This window comes from Myxocyprinus asiaticus, chromosome 4 (genome assembly GCF_019703515.2).
Source record: "Myxocyprinus asiaticus isolate MX2 ecotype Aquarium Trade chromosome 4, UBuf_Myxa_2, whole genome shotgun sequence".
Classification (NCBI taxonomy): Eukaryota; Metazoa; Chordata; class Actinopteri; order Cypriniformes; family Catostomidae; genus Myxocyprinus; species Myxocyprinus asiaticus.
This window is the reverse complement of record NC_059347.1, coordinates 54,948,952-54,972,821: the sequence shown is the minus strand read 5'-3', so window position 1 is coordinate 54,972,821 and position 23,870 is coordinate 54,948,952. Positions and strand designations below refer to the sequence as shown.

At 36.4% G+C, this 23,870-nt stretch overlaps 1 protein-coding gene across 2 annotated transcripts in view; it reads right to left on the bottom strand.

Annotated features, from left to right (window-relative positions):
• Positions 1 to 2,560: 2,560 nt before the first annotated feature.
• LOC127437807 (apoptosis-inducing factor 3-like) overlaps positions 2,561 to 23,870 on the bottom strand; it is a 36,342-nt gene continuing 15,032 nt past the window's right edge. Inside the window, exons 3-20 of one of the 2 annotated variants that reach the window (XM_051693007.1) lie at positions 19,825 to 20,038; positions 18,272 to 18,381; positions 17,921 to 18,030; positions 17,141 to 17,185; positions 16,147 to 16,243; positions 15,273 to 15,385; positions 15,020 to 15,106; positions 14,313 to 14,404; positions 13,676 to 13,806; positions 12,138 to 12,253; positions 11,956 to 12,027; positions 9,931 to 9,994; positions 8,430 to 8,506; positions 7,153 to 7,270; positions 6,887 to 6,985; positions 6,439 to 6,514; positions 5,069 to 5,173; positions 2,561 to 3,678 (exon numbers count right to left, since the gene is read on the bottom strand). In XM_051693007.1, coding sequence (XP_051548967.1) covers positions 3,636 to 3,678; positions 5,069 to 5,173; positions 6,439 to 6,514; positions 6,887 to 6,985; positions 7,153 to 7,270; positions 8,430 to 8,506; positions 9,931 to 9,994; positions 11,956 to 12,027; positions 12,138 to 12,253; positions 13,676 to 13,806; positions 14,313 to 14,404; positions 15,020 to 15,106; positions 15,273 to 15,385; positions 16,147 to 16,243; positions 17,141 to 17,185; positions 17,921 to 18,030; positions 18,272 to 18,381; positions 19,825 to 20,038 — 1,769 coding nt within the window. In that variant the 3' untranslated portion in view covers positions 2,561 to 3,635. Of the gene's footprint in view, positions 3,679 to 5,068; positions 5,174 to 6,438; positions 6,515 to 6,886; positions 6,986 to 7,152; positions 7,271 to 8,429; positions 8,507 to 9,930; positions 9,995 to 11,955; positions 12,028 to 12,137; positions 12,254 to 13,675; positions 13,807 to 14,312; positions 14,405 to 15,019; positions 15,107 to 15,272; positions 15,386 to 16,146; positions 16,244 to 17,140; positions 17,186 to 17,920; positions 18,031 to 18,271; positions 18,382 to 19,824; positions 20,039 to 23,870 lie in introns of those variants that run through there. The other variant, XM_051692999.1, reaches the window with a different exon arrangement.

The following is a 23,870-nucleotide window of genomic DNA, read 5'->3' as shown; positions in this document are numbered from 1 at the left end:
AGTGTTTCAGGCCTGTCCTGCTTCATGGGTCATGCTTTGAGTTGGCCATGTTCAAAATTGACTGTCAGTATTACTTTATAGCCATGGAAACCTGACTATAGATTTGAACTTAATGCTTAATGCCTGGGGTTGAATGTACAAGGTATATAGGAGTACTGTGTGGAGGAAAAATAAATTGTATCTTAACAGTTTCTGTACATTTTGGGTAAATCTCATGAAACCTTTTAAGAACATGTTGTTTTGCATTTCAGTTTTCCTTATCATCAAAGATGATTCTCATTACATTCGAATTACTGTAATACAATACAAAAATACATATTACATAATTGTCATGAAATAATGAGGCTGATCTCATGACAATTATGTGACCGTGGCATCATTTTTGCAAAATTATATTATGGGGCTCATTACACGTATCGCGGCAGTTCTAAGGTAAAATGTGGCGAGTAACGTTTTCTTCCAAACAGATGAGGGGCCCTATTTTAAGAGCACTAGCGCTAAGCACAGCACAAAGTGTGTAAATCACAAGCACAAAGTGAATGTTCATGGCCATGAGGATATGGTATTTTCATGCAAGCATGCGTTAAGTCAAGGCGCAAATGGGTTTGTCAAAGTCTTGCACACAATGCGCTAATGGGACGGGTCAAGTGCAATTTAATTCTGAGGTTCTTCTCCGGTTATTGAACCATCTGCGTCCCATTATATAGTCCATTCCCTGTCATGCACCAGTGATATAAACAAAGACAGCACATTCATAGGAAGTTGGTCATGTTAATAGACTGTATGCAGTGAATTAGAAGAATAGAAATATTTCGATGACATGCTCCTTTTATAAGTATAAAAAATTAGATTCTCATCAGGATTTGGATATACATTCCTTTATAGAAGTTTAAGTATTATTAGCCTAATAATGTTCATCTACTGACACACAAATCATGGCTAGTATTAACAGTGACTGCATCTGCATGCACTTCACTTCTACCGGTCAAATTTGATTTAGAAAAATTCAATTAATTTATTGAAACAAAAAAAATGTAACCAAAAATATATCTAAATTCACATTACATTTCAAACTAAATGAAAATATAATCAAAATAACGAAGTGGTCATAAAAATCATACCAAATCCAAACGTAAATGTACATTTCCAAAAAATGTAATTTTTATCCAAACTTCTTTCACCGGCCTCTTCTGCACTGATTTAAAAATCACTATGACAACAAATGGAAAAATATCAATATAATTCAGATACAATTGTAAATATAAACATAATAATAATAATTGAAAATGAAACCATGACCTACAGATAGTTTGGACATGAACATTATTACCACATGCTGGTGGAATCTCCAAACTGCAAATTTAGGAACTGAATTTTGACTTTGCACTGAAATAGACCTGTTTTGAAACGTGCAATGATCTAGTTCTCAAGCGCTTTGCAAACATACAATACGCCCAAAGTTTGCGCGCATACACCCCCAGATAGCGCAAACACTCCCACCCACACCCTCTTGCGCTGGCAAGAAAACTGCACTTAGAATTAGTTCTCTCACAAAAATTGAATAAGTTATAGTGCGTATAGTGCATGCGTACGAAAATAGAGCCCAAAGTTTTTAAGGTTACCGCTTAGTTTTAAATCAACAAACCCCTAAACCTTAAACCTATCCGACAGTGTCATTAAAAGCAATTGTGAGATGAAAAACTCAATTGCTGAAGCAACCATGTCATTTTGAGAGGTACTTCTATGATACTTTCGCATCAACTTGTCGACTTAGCGTGCTCTTCGGGATTCGTACTCAGAGTGTGACATATCAGTTGAGCTACTGCGCCATTTGATCAAGCTCGAACAAGCTTGTAAATGTAGTTGTTTTTTCAAAGCTGAAGTATGTAACTTTTTCAGGGTTAAAATACTTTCTCCTATCCCAGCTTAACATGCAGAGACAACTTTAAGCCATTCATAGGTTAATTGTGTTTCTGTGGCACTATGAAAATTGCTCTGTTTGTTTTGAGCGACGCGCTTAGACCTGCCCCAACAACGTTACTCAACCGGGCCCGGAACTGTCTCTTTGTTTGACCAATGGCAGACGGGGGCGAATTCAGAAAGCTTTATTTTTAAAGCTTATTTAAGTTTATTTTGGCAGTTCAATTTGGTGGGGATGGTGGCGCAGAAATTACATACTTCAGCTTTAAAGCAAACATTACAAAGTGTCGCCTTACACGTCATGCTCTCTAGTAAAATTGTTTAGATGTCATAAGATAGCATTGTGTGACAGCATTGAGTGAAAAGTGTTTATGAACTGACATTCTGCCATTTTACTCGTGATTTGTGTGAAATCAAACTCAATAAATCAAACTCATTTTTTTAGAGCCTCTAGTGTTCATTTCAGCAGAAAACTGCCGCGATACATACAACAAGCCACATAAAAATAATTGTGCAAAAAATGTAGGTATAGTAACATGGTTTTATGAGACTAAGTTGATAATAATGGTCTTAAAAGTAGACTTTTTTTTTTTTTTTTTAAACAAAATATAATTCGAACTTTCTTTTGATTTGGGTTTCGTGAGATACACCCATTCAATTGTTTATTGTGACATATGAAAACACTACATCATATACTCTATTACATTTGACAGGTAACATAGCCTATCTTTATTCTCAACAGACATTGACATATGGACCTCGTTACCTTCCTTGAATAATGATCACACTTTAAGATCCTTTGGGAAAGTCTAAATGAAAACTAATGTCCTGTGCATATGAACTATCATGCATCTGCTTTCTACAAACTGCCCTCCCTAAATTATTTTTTTAAACTGCCACAAGCAAAGCTGCATGGGGCTGCATATTTAGAGGAGAGCCAGACATCAGATCTGTTAAAAAGGGATAGTTCCCCCAAAATTAAAATTCTGTCATCGTTAACTCACCTTTATGTTGTTCTAAACCTGTATGACTTTCTTTCTTCTGTGGAACAAAAAAGGAGATTTTAAGAAGAATGTTTTGGCAGAATGTTCATTCTCAGTCACCGTTCACTTTCATTGTAAGGGCAAAAGATGTGAAAAAAGACAAGTTATACAGGTTTGGAACAACATGAGATGGAAGTTTCAGTTTTGGGTGAAGGATCCTTTTATTCCCATAGCCAGATTAATTGGTAGCAGAGGTTCAGTAGAAAAAGTGCAGTCTTATTGTTTAAATGTATCTTTAGGTAACAGCTATATACAAAGTTACATATACAAAATAAAATATTACAATTCCCCTTCGCTCTCCCGTGAACACTATGTACAGGCAGACGCAAAAGCATCCATTTAAAAGCAGAGAGGTCGGATTCATCCTACCCACAAGAGAGAGCTGTCCCGTTTAGTATGGAGGGTTAGAAACCAGGTCTGTCTCAATTGTTAGCCCTGTGAATAGATACAGGTCTGGAGAGATTCCACCTCGTGGGAATGACATCCCGGATACATAATCCAGGAACGGACCAGGTGCTCACCCAATGTAGGACAGCGTATGTCTTCCACCTAGTGACCCACCTTACCAACTGTAGCTGCAGCACTATAGTAGACATTGTCTGTTTAAAAAATGCATCCAAATTTTTGGCATGGAACACTCAGTGAGCACGCTGTGCTGATACATTAGTATCCTCACTGTGAGGTTTTGTCAATTAGCCATGACATATCTCCGGTCCTGCAAGGAAAATAATACAATGTAGAAATGAATATATTTACATCACTCATTTTTCTAGCTAAGAATGTTAAAAATGCTTGGAATATGCTTGCTTAGAAAGAGGAATCAAATCATTTAGGTCATGTTAAGAGTATGTTTCCACATTTCCCAGGTTAAAGGGATAGTTCAATATATAAGTAATTTTTAAATCTAAATAATCGCTTCCGGTAAGCTTCACGAGAGGGTGGAGATCACATGGTCTCTCGTGTGACATATTCGCGTTGCCATGATACAGAGGTAATCTCACCTTCTCCACTTGGTTGAAACATCCAGGTTGAGCACCAAACTCAGCATTGTGAGTAAAGAAACAGATAAACAAATAAATACAGATCTAAACCAAAACCAACCAAGCTACTGTACAGCGTTCCTCCTTCTCACTTGTAAACAGCGCTGCTCTTCTGGCTGTGACGCACAAGCCTCAGTTCTCGCGTGTTTCAAATGTCAGTGCGATTACGACACATGCGCATACTACTGAACGGAAGTATGATTTAGAGTTAAAAAAGGTACTTAAATATTTATCTTTTTTGCACCAAAAGCGATCGTGTCGCTTTAGAAGACTGGTGTCTTTATAAGCTGGTGTCGTATGGATGACGTTTATGCTGATTGTCTGTGATTTTTGGAGCTTCAAAAGAGAAATCTCCATTCACTTGCATTTTAAGGACCTACTGAGCAAAGATATTTTTCTGTTTTTCTATTTTTCTTCAAATGTGTTCTGGTGAAGAAGAAAGTCATACACACCTGGGATACCATGAGGGTGAGTAAATAATGAGAGCATTTTCATTTTTGGGTGAACTATCCCTTTAAGTGAACAAGTTTCATTTTGTGAGCAAACACTCATGAATGATGCAAAAAAGACAGACAGACAGAAAGATAGATCGATCCATCCATCCATATGACTCCAGTGGTTAAATCCATATCTCCTGAAGTGATATAATAGGTGTGGGTGAGAAACAGAATAATATTTAAGTTATTTTTTTACTCTAAATATCCACTTTAACTTTCACTTTCAGATGTAAAAGTAAAAGTGAAAGGGGAGGTTTGGAGTAAAAAATGAATTTTTGTGACCTGTTTCTCACTCACAACTATCATATCGCTTCTGAAGATATGGATTTAACCACTGGAGTTTTATGGATTACTTTTATGTTTCCTATATGTGATTTTTGAAGCTACAAAAGTCTAATCACCATTCACTTGCATTGTATAGACCTACAGAGATGAGATATTCTTCTAAAAATCTTAATTTGTGTTCTGAAGAAAGTCACACGTCTGGGATGGCATTAGGGCGAGTAAATGATGAGATAATTTTAATATTTGGGTGAACTGCCCCTTTAAGGCTTGAAAATGTACTTACTCCACGTCACGTTTTCTAATCGTCTTTCCAGAGCCAAAGACTTCTGCAACCCGTGACACAATGGGGTCATAGTTCATACTGGCCACGGCTACCACCTCCTCACTCCTGTAATCACAGCAGATTAACACACAACACAGCGTCAGCTCAACATACAGTAGTTAATAATGAAATAACGGCTACATTTTACAATAACATTAACATTAATAATTAACTACATTAGTTAACATGAACTAACAATAAACAATAATTTTGCAGCTCTTATTAACTATGGTGAATGTTTATTTCAACATAAAATGGCAATATTTAAAAAAAAAAAGTTGTATAAATTACCATAAGTTAATGCATTATTAACTAACATGAACATTTGTATTTTTTATAAATTAACATCATCCAAAATGTATAAATGCTGTTAAAAATATTGCCAAATGTTAGTTCATGATACCTAATGCATTTACTAATGTAAACAAACTGAACTTATTGTAAAGTGTTACTGATATAATAAGAAGCACAACAACAATAATGCTGTATGGTTTTCTAAATGGCTAAATTATATACTCTGAATAAATTATTATATATGTAATATAACTTAATTGAATCTTAGTAAATGAAAATGGTGCTTGTCCATGCAAAACCCTCCGCCATGATGCGGGTGGTTGCCAGGGCGTTGCTATGTGAATGCTAAGGTGTTCTGAGTGTTTTTTTAGCATGATGCTACAGTATGTGGATGCATAGAACGAACACTAGAGGCAGAAACTCATCGTGGAAGTGTTCGGCTTGCATTAATGTCAGGTATAGCGCCCCCAGTGGCAATGTTGAGAATGCAACACATACTTGCGTGTGGTCTGACACATTTTGCACATTTAACACCACTATGAATGAAAATGAAATTGCGTAGCTAGAAGCTTTTATGTACTTGCATAGAATATGCTTCGGCCTTAACCCTAAGTAAAAATTTTCGAATGAGCATTACGTTTTTGTAAAGTCAAAGAATTACACATTGGGTTAGTTCAGCCAATGCAGATTGATTTGATTTAACAACTATTAAAACCAAAATACACACTATCTCAGCAGTTTCCAGGCCCAATAAGGGAAACTTGCAATTAAAGAACACTACTGAATATCGAATCAGTAATGCCTCCAGACAGTGCCATAATTCTAATGTGAAGTGTTTTAAAGGTAATTAAATAATTAATATTTTCTGTAGTGGCTCGACCCCCACCTGTCCCACATGAGAATGTATGTTAATAACTAGGCCATGGCCATGAGATTATTATTATTAAGTACTTTACTGAGTGCATCAATATTTAAAATGTTAACAATGATTAATGCCTTGATTAAATTCTGACTAATTATTTTTTAAATATACTCACTTTGTATAGAATGCCACAAATTTCAGTTCGTCCAAATCTCCCTGGATGATGACATCATCAAAGCCATCTCCATAACCTTGACAACAAGATTTGAAGCACTTGACATGCACTCAACAATCAAACATTAATTGAAACAATGCAGTTTCTAAATTAAGGCCTTAAGAGGAGTTTTTTATTGTTTACAGTTGCAGGAAAAAAATATGTGAACATATGTGGTATGTGATGTGATTAAGTATGTGATTTACCTGGTTTCACCTTTCACTTTCTTTGAATAAAGATGCAATGAAAGTGCAAGAATTTTCATTTTTGGGTGAACTACCCCTTTAAGAATTCATGACTTAATTTATACAGTATATACATACAGTACATTATCCTGCAACTGTATTTCATTAACTGTATGTTGAGGTGCCAGTTAGTCAGAATTAGTCTCAAGTTATTCTCTCCTTACCTGCATATCGTATGCTTTTCCCAAACATTGCTGTCCAGAAATAAGGCACAGTTTTAATGTCTGAGGTTTTTCCCATCATGCTAAGAGCAGCCACCCTGCCTGTGGAGGAAGATAGGAAAATGTGACTTTTCACCTTTAGATTACAAAGCAATTCGTTTTCAAAGTATGGTTGAGGACCTTATGATTATAGTAGATGAAGCAGGCCATAAATCAGCCCATTAATGACATCAACACATGAAAACATTATAGAAGGCAACAAATCTTACCATGTACATGTGCCATCTGCCAGTGGGGAATGTTCACCTTCTTATTGCTGCGCAGGGCCAGAGGAAATGTTACCACATCTCCCCCAGCAAAGACCCCATCTATGTTCGTCTGCATAGTCTGAAAGGGTTAAAGGTAAAGCTAATGTAAGCAGAGTCCGAAATTACCATATAAATGCAAATAGAAATTAGCTATGGTGAGTAATAAAACTTTTTTTTTAACATTAACTTTATAAAAAACTACAAAATATTACATAGATTAGGTTGAACTTTAACAATGATAATCTGACCCTTGCTACTGTAAATGATGCGAGATTCAAATAAAAGATATTAAAGGGATAGTTCACCCTGAAATGAAAAATCTCTTGTCATTTCTCACCCTCATGCCATCCCAGATGTGTATGTCTTTCTTTGATTTGCAGAACACAAACAAAGATTTTTTTTAAGCATATCTCAGTTGTGTAGGTCCATACAATACAAGTGAATGGTGGCCAGAACCTTGAAGCTCTGAAAAACACAGAAGGCAGGAAAAGAGTAATCCATATGTGGTTAAATCCATATCTTCAGAAGCGATATGATAATCAAACCATATTTAAGTCCTTTTATTATAAATCTCCACCTTTGACCAGCCACGACCAGTAGATGGCAATATGCACAATGAATGCGAATCGCCACAAAACAAAAGAAGAAGAATGTGGACATTTTTTTGTAAAAAAGGACTTAAATATTGATGTGTTTCTCACCCACATCTATCATATCGCTTCTGAAGACATGGATATAACCACTGGAGTCTTATGGATTACTTTTATGCTGCCTTTATATGCTTTTTGGAGCTTCAAAGTTCTAGTCACAATTCACTTCGGTCAAAAATGACTCAAGACAGTAGAAGGGTAAAAAAAGAAAAAACTATTTGCCATTGGGGTAAGAAAAATAAAACTTGTTTTCCGTTTGAATTAAGTATATTTCCCACTCCATTGCAAAATGGCCCTTCTCACTATAAGCATAAACCTCACTCAATTTTGTGAGGTTTTTACTGGAAAACAAGACAGAGTAAGAACATTTTGTTTGGCAGTGTATATGATGCTACAAGTGACACAACAAAGACTTGCACTGTTTGTCACAAAGATGCATGGAAAAACAGCAAAATGACTCAGTCATACTTAAAAATGACCCTGACATAATTAGCACCAATTTACAGAAGTTACACAAACGGGTGACTTACTGCAAAGTCAAACACTTGCAGAATGGCAAGAGATGTGAGCATGTGTATCGTACTGTACCTTATTAACTGGGATGAATCCCTTGGAGTCCACATGTACTCCACTCTGTTTCAGAAATGCCGTGGCTGGCCCAGACCCTAAACAAACACACACAAATAATAACACACATAACAAACTCATATCATATCGTACACAAACTTAACCATTTTCATGATCAATGATGGATAGGACAAAGTGTAAAAGGGATCATATCATCAAATTTTTTTCATCTTATTTTTCCCTGGCAAACACTTATAATGTTAACACAGTTTTTCGAACAAAAAGAATTTTGCCTGGGAAGTACTATTCATAGAAAATGCTTATCTTGTAATGTTTTGCTTTACTATGTTTTTTTGTTTCACAAAACAATCTGTGCTGTAATGTGCCACATAAACTGATAAAATTAGACTGAAAGAAGAAGGGATCTTGTTAGAAATAATCACCCTAGGTGAACAAAGCCTGCATTTAATTTGTTGTGCACCAAACCACACCCATGATTAGTTTAAACCAATCATTAATGCTCTTATGTCAAACCATCAAGGAAAATTTGAATTCTCATGATAAAGGCTGTGGATTATATGCCTCAATTAAGTGCAATTTATTATATAAAATAATGCGTTAAAAAATTATGCAATTAATTGTGCCACCATGATAAGAAACTGCCCTACCAACGGAGCAATTCAAGCTTGAAGTTTCACATCCATTTTTTTAGATTCTAAGTCAGCAGTGGGCAGTAAGCGCCGTTCCAGCTTTACAGGCAACATACAGCTGTAGAGGCAAAAAAAGACAGCTGATCAAAGACAGCTGGGTGTGACACAGTTCAGGGAACTCGAGACATGTTTTTTAAAGTTTCAAACTACATTTAACCTAACACAGCATCATAAAAATGCTGTTTATGGCAAGAGACACTGAAAACCAATGAAACGCGATGGTAAGCAAAGTGAGACACTAAAAGCGTTTGTCTGACGCATGTGTACAGACGAAACGCAAGAATGTTTCTACCTCGGACAAATTGATTAACTTGATTGCAAAATGGATCGCTATGGACTGTAGGCCAGTGGTAGGCTAATGTTCAACAATATGAACATTCAACAAACAATGTATTCATTTCTAAAGACTTTTTGTATTGTCTAATCAAATGCTTTATTTTCTGCCACAATACTGTAATATCTTAGAAATATCAGATTTTATTATATTGTTATAAATTATTATTATTATATTTTCTTATATATTATATTTATAATTAGGACAATTTTAATGATTATGTATTGAGTTATTTTTAATTGGGGGCTCTTTTCAGCAAATATTGATACATGGGCATAATTGCTATTAATTCTATTAATTAATCAGCATACTGTGTAATTAATTAAATTAAGAAATTGAATCAATGGACAGCCCTACTCATGATATGACTCCCTTTAATGAGGGGAAACCAGAGAGAGAGAAGTAAAGACAGAAAAGGTGGGAGAAACTGAAAAATAAATAAATAAATGAATCAAATTTATTAATAACACAGACTCACCTGTGCCAATAACACACACATCAGCTCTTAAGACCTTGCCACTTTTCAGAACCACCTCTTTTAACTATCAAAACAAAACAAATACAAATATTTCACTTTTAAATGTATGTTCTTAGCAGACATTTTCTTACCAAAGTGTCCTAACTTATGGTCAGTCTTGAGTAACGAACTAAAAGTAGCGACACAACTAACTTTACTAAATTTTTCAGTTGCGTGACAGCAGCTCGGCTATTTTCACTATAGTCACCTAAACTGTCCTTTCTCTCTCAATGTCTGTGTCCGAAAGCTGAAAATTGCTACTTTCGGAGGCTGTATATGGAGGGAGGTACAGTAGGCATCAAGGCATGTCTGAATACAGTATTTGTGTAACATCCTGGTCAGTTTTTAAAGGCAGCATAGATCCAGCCTTCACAGCCTTTGATATCCCAAAATCCAGCGTGTGCGGTTCCCTGATTGGTTAGAAGAATCAACATGCCGTCTGATGTAGCAGGTGATGGAGCTTGAAATAGTTTGAGATCATTATACATGACGTTATGGTGCCTTGGAAAGCTGTCCAAAACCAGCATCCTGTTTGACTTAACATGCAAATCAGTGCCTGTGAAGTCATTGACTGACTGGGTATTGAGACATCAAGGCAGCTGCCTAAGTTTTCGACGCAACCAATATGTAGTGCTGAGGAATCCAAATCATACTGTATAAGTGAAAATCCCATAGACTTATACCCTGTCCACACCAGACGCGAGCAGCGCTGCGTGATACGACAAAAGCAAATCGCTGCAATTACAATCAATAATGCTGTCTACGGGGGGGCTGGGTAGCTCAGCGAGTAAAGACGCTGACTACCACCCCTGGAGTCGCGAGTTCGAATCCAGGGTGTGCTGAGTGACTCCAGCCAGGTCTCCTAAGCAACCAAATTGGCCCGGTTGCTAGGGAGGGTAGAGTCACATGTGGTAACCTCCTCGTGGTCACTATAATGTGGTTCGCTCTCGGTGGGGCGTGTGGCGAGTTGAGTGCGGATGCCGTGGAGAATAGCATGAAGCCTCCACATGCGCTATGTCTCCGCGGTAACGCGCTCAACAAGCCACGTGATAAGATGCGCGGATTGACGGTTTCAGACGCGGAGGCAACTGAGATTCGTCCTCCGCCACCTGGATTGAGGCGAGTCACTACGCCACCACGAGGACTTAGAGCGCATTGGGAACTGGGCATTCCAAATTGGGAGAAAAGGGGAGAAAACCAAACCCCTCCCCCCACCCACCCCCACCCCCAAAAAAATAAATAATAATATTGGCTGTCTACACTGGGCCTTGTTGCGCCGACAGTAAGCAGAATGCCCCTTTGTATTTTACACTGCACGTGCTGGCACTACTCCTGTCAACAATACAAATGAACGGTTTAGAACGTTCACTTTGAAGCGTCCAGTGTAGACAGTCTCAAGGCGCTGTGAAGAGAAATCGCTCAACATCACGTCCGGTCAGTCTCTGGTCCGGTGTAGACAGGGTGTTACATTGACGGAATGTTCAAATGGGCCAACGGAATGCTCGTTAATTCAAACTCCAACTGCAAAAATTAAAATGTAAACAAACTTGTAGTGTAGCTAACTGCTTTTTTAAATAGATTAGCTTGACTGTGGGTTAAAGTTATGAGTAGCTTGTATTTTGGGAAGCTACAGTTTAAACGTAGCTTATGGTGCACAAATCAAGCTACTGGCAAAACATTTGACTTATTTCTTGAGAGAAACATATTTATCAAGCATTTAATCTCCTAATATATCAAAATCCTGCTTATTCTGAAGTTTAAATGTACTCCACTGACTACACATTTTCCGATCTCTTGCTTTTTATCCCAGGAGCAATCCATAATAGCAATAGCTGCTGTGTTAAGAAATATTCAAAGCTATGCAGTGCCACAGTCAGACCGGGTGTAATTAATCACTCTCTACAAGAGGGGGAGAGAGGGAGAGAGAGAGAGAGAGAGAGAGACCTATACTTCACTGAATTCCTGTTTTTCTCACTTTAATGATACCTGTCCATTCTGCCCTCTCATCTCCCACACCTCGTTCAACATGTAGAACTTCACCCTGTTCAACTCAAACAGCTGAGGGGAGAAGAATGCCAAAGGAAATCAAATTACAAAGTGATATATACTTGAATATACTGTAATGTGATTACTGCAATACTAAGTGATAAATGAGTATATTCTCAAACCTTCATCAAGGCTTTCCCTACTTTCTCTCCGAGAGCTTTACGGAATGGCACGGCCTCTATGCCAATGACAGACACTGAGTGTGCCTTATCTGTGAGAGCTGCGGCCACCTCCATACCTGAACACAGAAAACTACATGAACTCAGCACCATTGCTTTACATATATCAGTCCTTTATACAGTGGCCGCAAAAAGTATTTGAACACTTAAGCCACACACTGCAAAAAAATTAGACCCACTAAATATGATGCCTTAAATTTTTAAGTGGTGCCAAAGTTACAACCAGCAGTTTTAGGTTAATTGCATGGTTTCAACCGCTTTGCTTGAACGTAAATAAATAGTTCACCAAAAATTGAAAATACTGTCTTCATTTACAGACCCTTATGTTGTTCCAAACCCATATGGCTTTCTTTTTTTCCATGGAACACAAAGGAGATGTTAGGCAGAATGTTCAGTCTCAGTTACCATTCACTTTCATTGTGTGGATAAAAAAAAAAAAAAAAAAAGATGCAATGGAAGCGAATGCTGACTGAGGCTTTCATTCTGCATTGTATTCCTCAAGAAAGAATGTTATACAGGTTTGGAACAACATGAGAGTGAATTACTGATGACACAATTTTCATTCTTAGGTGAACTATCCCTTTAATCATAGAAACGAAATGACAGAAATTATTAAGTTACAGTAAATGGATAGAAACAAAGATGTTGCTGTAACTATGCTAATGATGAAAACATTTGACAGTGCACTTAAAAATAAATGAATTTCATTGCATTAGATAGCACATTATCAAATCAATTGGCATTTATTTTTAAAGAAATATTCCAGATGGGTATGGATTTCTTTCTTCTGCTGAACAATACAAAGATTTTTAGAAGGCTGTCTCATTTCTGTTGGTCCATTAAATGCAAGTGAATGGTGGCCAGAACTTTGAAGCTCCAAAAAGGGCATAAATGCAGCATAAAAGTAATCCATATGACTCCGGCTGTTGAATCCATGTCTTTTTAAACAAAATGATAGGTGTGGGTGAGGAAAATAAATCATCATTTAAGTCATTTTTTTCTATAAATTCTCCTTCCTGCCCAGTAGTGGCGATATCCACGAAGAATGTGAATTGCCAAAATCAAAATAAGAAGAATGTGAAAGTGAAAGTTGAGATTTATAGTAAAAAAGGACTTAAATATTGAACTATTTCTCGCCCACAGCTTTGATATCACTTCTGAAGACATGGATTAAACCACTGGAGTCTTATGGATTACTTTTATGCTCTCTTTATGTCCTTTTTGGAGCTTCAAAGTTCTGGCCACCATTCACTTGTATTGAATGGGCCTACAGAGCTGAGATATTCTTCTAAAAATCTTTGTTTGTGTGTTCAGCAGAAGACACAAAGTCGTACACATCTGGGATGGCATGATGGTGAGTAAATGATGAGAGGATTTTCATTTTTGGGTGAACTATCCCTTTAAAAGTACATGTTGGGGCCTGTGTAAATAGTAATGACCTATGCAAAGTGTTAGATAATGAAATAATTATTGTCTCTCACCAATAAACGAAGTTCCCACAATGACTGCGTTCTTACTGCTGGCGAGTGTGGCGATGCTGTTTGCATCCTCTGGTGTTCTGAGGTGAAACACATTTCCCACATCTTTGCCTTTGTAACTCAAAGGTTTAGGTCTGTAAATGTAAAATAATTAGAATGTTTCCGTTTATATTAAAGATTAAAAGGAGTTTTAAGGTCCTTTTTTATCAGTTTTTATAATTTCTCACTGTCTTAAAGGAATAGTTCACCCAAAAATGAAAATTCTGTCATCATTTACCTTGACTTTCCTTCTTTTGTTGAAAAAGATGCAAAAAGATATATCAGGCAGATTGGCAGTTGTAGTCACTCACCATTCACTTTTATTGTGTGGATAAAAGATGCAATGAAAGTGAATGGTGACTGAAACTAACATGCTGCCTAACATCTCCTTTTTTTGTTTGATGAAAGAAAGTAAGTCTTACGGCTTTTAAACAACATGATGATAAGTAAATGATGACCAGATTTTCATTTTCTGTTGAAATACCCCTTTAAGTGATGTCTTGAACGTGGTTATCCTTAAAATGAAGAAGGTTCAAAGCAGCTCTAGCGTCTAAAGGAGTCTGGAGAATATTTGTCACAGCTATAGATTTATGGCCTTTACCTGCTCCCTGTGGCAATGAAGAGTTTTTGATACTCAATTTTAAAACCATCCCAAAACGTCACTGTTCTTGTCTTCACATCTACAGAGACAACCTGTGAAGAAGTGGATCACAGTTTATGCTCTGGAATAAAAATGTAATAAATTTGCAAAAATGAAAAATATATACAGTGCGTTTGAACTCTTAAAATAATATCGGTGACAAAAAGTACCAAAAAGTATCATGTTACAGTGGTCCACTGGGGGGGGGGGGGGCGGGATATGGTACCATGGTATATATGAAAGCACCATGGAAATACCATGTTTTTGGACATGAACCATGACAATACCTGTTTTTGAACATGTACCATGGTATTCTTTGAAGTACATTGTAGTTCTATATAAATACAATGGTAAATAAATAGGTTATAATTTAGTACCATGGTATAATATACAGTATGAAACCATGTTAATACCATGTTTTTGGACATAAACCATGAAACATGTACCATGAAGTACCATTGTATTCTTTGAACTACCTTGTAGTATCATGTAAATACCACCGTAACTGAATATGATAACCAATAATAACATGACATATATGAAAGTACCATGGTGATACTATATTTTTTGGACATGAACCATGGTGTTACCATTTGATACCATCACTACGGTACCGCCACAGCACTTTTAAGTAAGTTATTGAAACAAATACAAGTAAGTGTTCTCACCTCCTTTTCTAATAGTAACTCTATGTCATGCGTTTGGAAGAACTCCATGGACCGCAGTTGTAGCTGCTCAGCCGTGCTCTCTAAAGACTGAAGAAATAAGTGCACGAATGTCAACACACTTTCATAGACCAGCTGCATTTTAGCATGTGTGCTTAAAATAATCTCTGTTTGAAAAGTCTTAGCACATGGGTTTGTAAATGTAAATGTAAAACTCTGTTTCCAGACTGCACTGTGGACTGTTCTGTGTACAAACCTTACTCAGTTTAGGCCTGTCGTAAGGCAGATGTTTGTCCATGGTGCACATCACTATGCGATCAGTGAAACCCTCCTGCCTCAGAGTCTCAGCGCACACCAGACCAGCAGGACCTGAGTGAGAACATGAGCATTATTTTTAGTTGATATTTCAGACGGTATCTCTTACATTTTATCTTTATTTGAACTTATCAACCAGTATTTACATTGTCATGTTTAAATATGGCATGTAACCTTTTGACCTAGTCTGCTTCAAATCTATTGTACTCATTGTATTCATTAAGTTGTCCATTATGTTGTTCGATAAATATACTGAGTACATAGGATCAATTTTGATTTCATATGACATGGTACAATACATTATCCAATTACATTACATTACTCTTTTAAAGGGACAGTCCACCCAAAAATGAAAATTCTATCATCATTTACTTACCCTCATTTTGTTTCAAACACATGTGACTTTCTTTCTTCCATGGAACACAAATGAGATTTTAGGCTTTTTTCCATACAAGTGAAAGTGAATGGTGATTGAGGCTTTAATTCTGCTTTAAAATCTCCTTTTGTGTTCCAAGGAGGAAAGAAAGTCACATGGGTTTGGAACACCATGAGTGTGAGTGAATGGTGACATAATTTTCCATTTTTGGGTGAACTGTCCGTTTAAACAGACAATGCAACAGATAAGCAGAAAAATGCATTCCAGTTTTAGTGTGTACTGAACACTACAGTTGTAGCCTATTTCTATATAACCCTGTTGATAGGACTAGTGGAACAAAGTTTAGCAGGAAGCTACACATAAGAGCGTATAACAGTTTACTACTCAAAACATTGTTTTAGTGCATTTTAGAGTGATTTTACAACATTATGGCTGCAACCTGATCCAATAATAAGAACGTGGCTGATTCCAATGCTGGAGTTGATGACAGCTGAACACTTTGACATGCCCTTTGTCCGCCGCTGGGTTTGAAGGGCCTGACAGGGAACAGATGAGATCCCACATTACCATTTACAACAGTTGTTAAATTTAAAGCTGAAGTGATTAATTTCTGCGGCACTAGCCTCACCAAACAAAATTGCTAAAACTATCACTGTTTTCAAACAGATTCCAGAAAACTCTTCCATCTAGCATTGGTTGTAGAAACAGATAGTCCCGCCCCAAACTCAGGCTGGCTGGGTGGTAATGTTTTGATAGCACCACAGAGTTACACTTTAAATTAAAATTTTACACCCATCAGCTTTAACTCTCTTTACACATAATTTAAAGAAATAGTTCACCCAAAACAAACTGCGCTGAACACAAACAAGGGTTTCTAGAAGAATTTCTCAGCTCTTTTGGTCCATTCAATGCAAGTGAATGGTGGCCAGACCTTTGAAGCTCCAAAAAGCACATAAAGGCAACATAAAGGTAATCCGTACAACTCCAGTGATTTAATCCATGTGTTCAGAAGAGATATTATAGGTGTTGGTGAGAAACAGATCAATATTTAAGTATTTTGTTTACTATAAATTCTCCTCCCTGCCCAGCAGGTGGCGATATGCACAAAGAATTCTAATAGCCAAAAACAAAAGAAGAATGTGGAAATGAAAGTGAAAGTGGACATTTATAGAAAAAAAAAAAGACCCAGACCTATCATATTGTCATGTGGATTATTTTTATGCTGCATTTATGTGCTTTTTGAGCTTCAAAGCTCTGACCACTATTCACTTGCACTGAACGGACCAACACAGCTGAGATATTTTTCTAAAAATCTTCGTTTGTGATTAGCAAAAGAACGAAAGTCATACATATGTGAAATGGTATGAGGGTAGGTAAATGATGACAGAATTTTTATTTTTGGATGAACTATCTGAGAGAGAGAGGCTCTTTACCTGCTTGTTTGCTCTTATTATCACCTTCTCCTTCTCAACTCTGACCTGAAATAGTGAGAGGAAATGAACTGATATGAATTGATATGACATAAACAGGTTATTACATAGATGGATTATGAAAACTTATCTGATGCCTGTTGAGGTAAATTTTTTCGCCTCTGATAAACTCAAATGTCTTCTGGGTTTACAAGGTGTATGTAATTCCTCTATGCTTTAATGTCTTGTCGGCAATAAGCATATTTGCAAATCAAGGAGTGTAAAACAGCTCAGTTGCAGGGATAGGTCACCCAAAAAGAAAAACTCTATCACCATTTATTCACCCTCATGTCATTTGAAATGTGCTTCATGTCCAGAAAGCAAGATTTTCAGTGAATCACAACTTATAATTCAGTCTGTTCCTCACATAAGGCTATCTCATGTGGCTTTAGAAGACTTGGAATATAGCATAATGGTTGTACAGGCTACATTTATAGTGCTTTTCTGGTGCTATTTTGACAATTTTGTAGTTGACAGCAACTGGTCACTGTAAACTTTCAAGAGCAGTTTGGACATTCTGTTGAATAACTCTTGTGGTAAATAATGCTAAATAAACTTTTGAGCTCCACAGAAAAAGAAATATGAGGATGCGTAGATGATGACAGAATTTTCATTTTGGGTGACCTATCCCTTTAATAGGTAAAATCTGGGTATCAAAATTCAGCTTGCAAGGGACTCAGTGCAAAAACCACGATAACGTGGAAGCAATAGTGTCTTAACAATTACAGTGCATAAAGATGTTACCTGGAAGGTGGGAAGACTGTCCAGGCCTGGAAAATCCTCAATATCACCTGTAACAATGTTAAAACATGCCCCATGCCATGGACATCGCACACGCCCTTTTGAAAGCACACCTGAAGGACAGGTACAACCTTTTTTTAATGGAGGGTATTTCTAAAATAATTATCTTTTTTGCTGTTTGATTAGCAGCATGTTATACACAATCAATGTTGTTGCACAGCAATGTTTCATTTAAATACACAACATTAAATCCCTAAGAGGTACTGCTTGATAACTGTGCAAAATGTTCTTTGAAGGTAATTCCCAAGCTATGGAATGTAGAAGACCAGCAGTGCTTCACAGGATGTGCCTCACCTTTGACCAGTGGAGCCCCATAATGTGGGCACTTATGTCCCATGGCAAACAATTCTCCATGTTCCTTAATGAGCAGAGCTCGGCCAGCACCCAAATCCACCTCACGCATTCTGCCAAACACAACACATTTGATTAGTACAGCTCAAACATTTAGGAAAAAACACAACACGACTGCTGTCATCCAATGTTTTTGTGGCTTTCAGTCCATGTATTTTGAAGCTTTGAAGCTTTGAAGTTATCTGCATGATAGTGCACTCCTAAAAGTTGGCAAAGTAAACTTTTAGCAGATTAACATAAGTAAAACAATAAATCTTGTCAGCACACAAACGGGCTTGCGCTAATAGCAGCGGTACACACAATGACTGTGTGCTATACGTCTTATCAAATTTTCATGAGAGTGCTAATTCTAAGCACAATTTTCGTGCCAGCGCAAAGCACAAGTGGCCGTGGGTGGTAGTGTTTGCGCTGTCTGTGGGTGTATGCACGCAAACTGTGGGTGTATTGCACGGGAATGAAATGACGCAAAGCTCAATTTGCACTTTTCCTGAGAAATAGGTCATTGAGCTAAGACGTTTCAAAAGCAGGTCTGTTTTCAGCGCAAAGTCTAAAGTCAGTTCCTGCATTTGCAGTTTGGAGGTTCCACCAACAGTTGGTAATAAAGTTCATGTCCAAACTCTGAATATATGGTGGAACATCAAATTATGTCCCTGACAATCACTGTTGTAGCCATTTTGTGAAACAGAAATGTATGAGATTTGTGTTAAACTATCTAAAGGTTATGGTTTATTTTTCAGTTATTCAGTTATTTGTATTTATTTCAATTATGTATTGGTATTTTTCCACCTATTGTCGTAGAGTCATTTTTAAGAATTTGGAGAGGGGAAAATGTTTGGACTTTGTATGATATTTTGACCACTTCATTATTTTGATTATTACTTATTTACATTAAGTGTCATTTGAATTACATGTGAGTTTAATTTTTGTGTGTTTCAATAAATGAATTACATTGTTCAAAATTAGAATCGACTGGAAGAAATGAAGTGTGTGCTGATACAGTCACTGTTAATACTAACCACTGTCATAGAGATATGCCTGGCATTCAACAAGGATGCAAATAATGCACAAAAAAGTCCATATATCTATTCTTCTACTTCATTGCGTACAGTCCATTTACACAACCAACTTCTTATGAATGTGCTGTCTTTGTTTATATCATTGATGCTTGATAGGGAATGCACTATACATATAATAGGACCCAAGCGGTTCAATAACCGGAGAAGAACCTTAGAATTAAATTGCACTTGACCCAGCCCATTAGCGTTTTGCACGTGCAATACCGCAAATCCCTCTTACGCCTAGACTTAGGGCATGCTTGCACGAAAATACCAAAACTTCATGGCCATGCCCACTGACTTTGCGTGTATGACTTAAGGCGAAGCACTGTGCTTAGCGCTAGCGCTCTTAAAATAGGGCCCACAATGGGAGTTAATTACACATACACAAACATGTAAACATGTGCAAATTAAGTATTGTACGATTAAAAGTACACATACTGTCCATTTTCCAGGTCTTTGACGTGGCAGACAGAGGCCTCTATGTAATCTCTGTGTTTGCGCTGTGGTCGTAGAGTCACTGTGTCCTCATCAGAACAGTGTCCCAGAGAGCCGTTGGGTCTGCATTCTGAGAATGGACTGGCCTTTCCATTAGGAGACATCAGATCCACCTCTTTCTCTTTCTCCAAAAGAGTCAGCTCAACTTTGACCTCTACTGCAAAAAAAGTTGCATGATATAAGTAAAGGAGAGCATTAATCAAGATGAGGCTCTCAGAACAAGATTGCAGACAACTTATTGATTCAAAATCAAAATGCTATGCCTGTCATCACTAATTACAGCAAATAAATGAGTTGCATTAAGATATACCAAGAATGTAAGGCTAAATTGTCACCATATTGAATTCAAGGGCACATATACAGTAGTTAGTTGTCATTTAACAGACACTTTCTTAGCAGGCACTTCCAAAAGGCTGGGCTTCCCCTTACAAAAAAAGGTGGTACCATTGTACAGTGAGAGTACCAAAGGGTAACACCTTAATTATGTTGCCTTTTAGCTATAATAACTTAAAATGTAGAGTTAATATCTGCCTTTGATTGACCTTGTTGAGATAATTCAATTATCCAAGTTTTTGTTGGCTGAACTTGTGATAAGTTTTTGAATTTAGAAAATCTATTCAGCTGGAATAAAAACTATAAGTCAAGAGAACGACGCACATCATGCTCACATATTTGGATTCCCAGCATGCACTTACTTTTCTTTTTTTGACTGTTCCCTGCTTTTATTTATGCTGTTGGTTGTTGCATTTGTTGTCACTTTCAGTTATTTGTCATGTAGCAATAATTCATAATTCAAACTTGATGTATTTTGATTATTGTCACCATCATTGTGATTTGCATGTATAGTCCTGAGGTCTGTGCGTGTCTCTTTAACAAGCTCAAGTGTTAATATGATAAAAAAATCAGATGCTGGTCTCTGATTATCAACTGAACATGTTTTATTAAAAGGCTGTTCTGGTTTGTAAGGTTATAATAATTATATTAGGTGATGATTTAAATAATTGAACTACTACGTATAATCAGTTTAAATTGAATTAGGATAGAGTTGACTGAACTAAGTATGCTAGAAATGTATTTAAAAAGACATTAAGCTCATTAAACAAGTTATACTGATTTATGTCAACTACATTTTTAAGGTAGCACAAACACTTACTTTTCAAAGTTAAAACAACAAGATTTTTTGTAGTATACTTTGGTGCATACCACACTGTAAAAAGTGAAACTGGTGCAGTAGTTACCTTTTTTTCTAGCTATTTCTACCTGACCTGGCCCCAAACATTTCCTGGGTGTCACCTAATGAAGATTGATTTAGTCATACTAAAATTATTACTTGAATAAAACATTTGGATTTAACCATATTAAGTATATTTATTTGGATACCTGAAAAACTTTTTTTTACAGTGCATAATACTGAATGATTCATGACCATATTTGGGTACCATGCATTTATATGCTACTCCTAAGTAAAGAGATCATGCACTCAAAAATAATAATAATAATAATAATAATAATAATAATAATAAAATAAATTCAGATTTACACATTTCAGTTTCCATTTGAGCAAACTTTAATGAACTCAAATGAAACAAATATAATTTTTAAAAATAATTTAATTGTGTTAAACATTATGCATTTAAATTTGATGGAATTTTGTTATGAATGTGAAATATGTAAATCTTAAAAATAGGCTAAAATATTTTTTTGAGCAGGAATACCTAGGGTATTACTGTGGTGCACATGTCCAAAAAAAAACAACAGTCTGAAAAAACAGTGTTACCATTATATATCATATCAAAAAAACAGTGGAAGTCCATGGTGTGTTTTGGTATTTTTTGATAGTTTCCTGAGGCAAAGGTAAATGATGCAATCAAAAGTCAAAGATTTTTAATTTGAACTAAAACATTTCTAATTAAATTGCTGTAAGACTAAATTATCTGGACTAGGCTAAGTATCCACATTAAAGGTATAGCTTTATATTCTCGTAGTATGTGATTAACTGTCTAATGTTTGTCTCTTTATTTCTCCTAAGGAATTTCAGGAGATGTATCTGAGACAAAGTTGATGAACAAAGCCTCCTTAGCTTTGAAAGAGTAAACTCTGAGCAATCTTTTCAGTTCTCACCCTAACAAATAAACCCACAAACAAATACACACAACCAGCATAAATAGAAGCCAATCTGAAGTGTATATTACAGTTTTCTCAATCACTTTGGCTCATTTTTTGAAACATTCTTGACATTCTCTAAACTGTAAGTGCAATTGTCACAACTGTTTTATGGGACATCACAACTCTATTGCATGTCTGCAAAATGTAGTAACTCAGCCAAAACATTTAATTCATGCTTCAAAACCTAGTTATTGTGTCAGTAAATTGGCCAATGCCATCAAAATGAAAAGTTTTTTTGTCATTGTGTGAGCCGTACTGGTCAAAATGTTTAGATGTTTTTTCACCATGGCAGTCAACCCTGGAAATGTTTGTTATATACAAATTTCATTTTTGTTCTACTTTTTTGTTGACACTGACTGTCTTGTCTAGCTGAATGCTACTGTGTATCACACTGAGCTTTTTAGATACCGATTTCAACAGTGGGTAAAAGTTTACTGGGAAAAGTCAATACTGTAAAAGGATATGCGCATTTGTATGTATACAGAAATTTATTTTTGTTGCAATGTGGTACATGTAAACAGAAAATTCACATTTGCATGTCCATTTTTACACATTTCTTACATGTAAAGTCATATACAGTGAACAGAAAATTGCCACAAAATGACATCCATGCAAAAACCTGTGGTAGTTCTGTAAAAAACAATAAATTGTACCTCCTCACAGTACATAACACTACAAGTTCCCATCTTCTTGGTGGACATCCTGTCGCTCTTGTTGGTCTGGCCAGAGATTTAGCAGACATCACAAATATTCCATGTCATCGATATTTATGGAATATACATGTATGTCTGAGAGATTTTGATAATTGAATGGATAATTCTGCATGTGATGGCTCACACGATGAAAGAATGTTTAGAAGTTGTGAAGAGTATGACAATTTCACGGAGAATCAACTCATCAGTTTTGATCAGTAAGCCATGTGCATTTAGTTATTGTGTAAATTGTAAACAGTTGTAATTACTCTTTTGCATAAGAAATTCAAATCTGGTGTGAACAAGAAACAAACTGTGCAGAGATTTGAACTTATTGTTTTGAAAAAATTGAGCCAAAGCAACTGAGGAAAAACTGTAATCAAGCATGTAAATGCTAAAAATCAGCACAACTTTCTATTATGCTTTTTCTATTGTGTGCCATTTTTTTTTTTTTTTTTTTTTGCCTACTCTTGGTATTCTATTAAAAAAAGCAAACATCTTAGGGAAGATCGTTGGAAGCTGAACCACCTAATTTAATGTATAGAATACAGTATCTTGAGAGAAGTTAATTGTGCAATATGCTTCCACTCCAATCTGATCTTGCTCTCTCTTTCTCTCTGGCTGGAAAAATGTGCTGAGGACCTGCTTCTTATTCCTTAATCACACAGGAATTCTCACCTGCTGAGTGAAGCTTAATTAAATTCAATGGAAAATCATGCAAGATGACTGAGCCAGTGGACGAAAGAAATCTCTGAGCTTGCTTCAAAGGCTTTGTTTTTTCAGTGTCAGAACAGGGAAAATTACACCTGAGTCTTCACTGGGAGAAGCTGATAGTTCATTTAGTGGATATAGTCATCTAAGAGCTCTACAGTAGAAACCATATTCAAACTCTCACTCAGAAATATTCTATGGGCATAAACAACAAGCATGATATACAGTATAAAGATAAGGGCCCAGCTGCAAGAAACCCCTGAAGTTAAGAACATTTTAATTTTTCTCAACATATTTTGTTGTTGGTGTTGTTTGTTTGTTTTGAAGGTATTCTTTAGTCATTTCTGAGACATGCATTCAGTGGTCTACCTTCTGAAAGAATAAGTCTAGAACACAATGTCAATTTGCCACCCTACACCC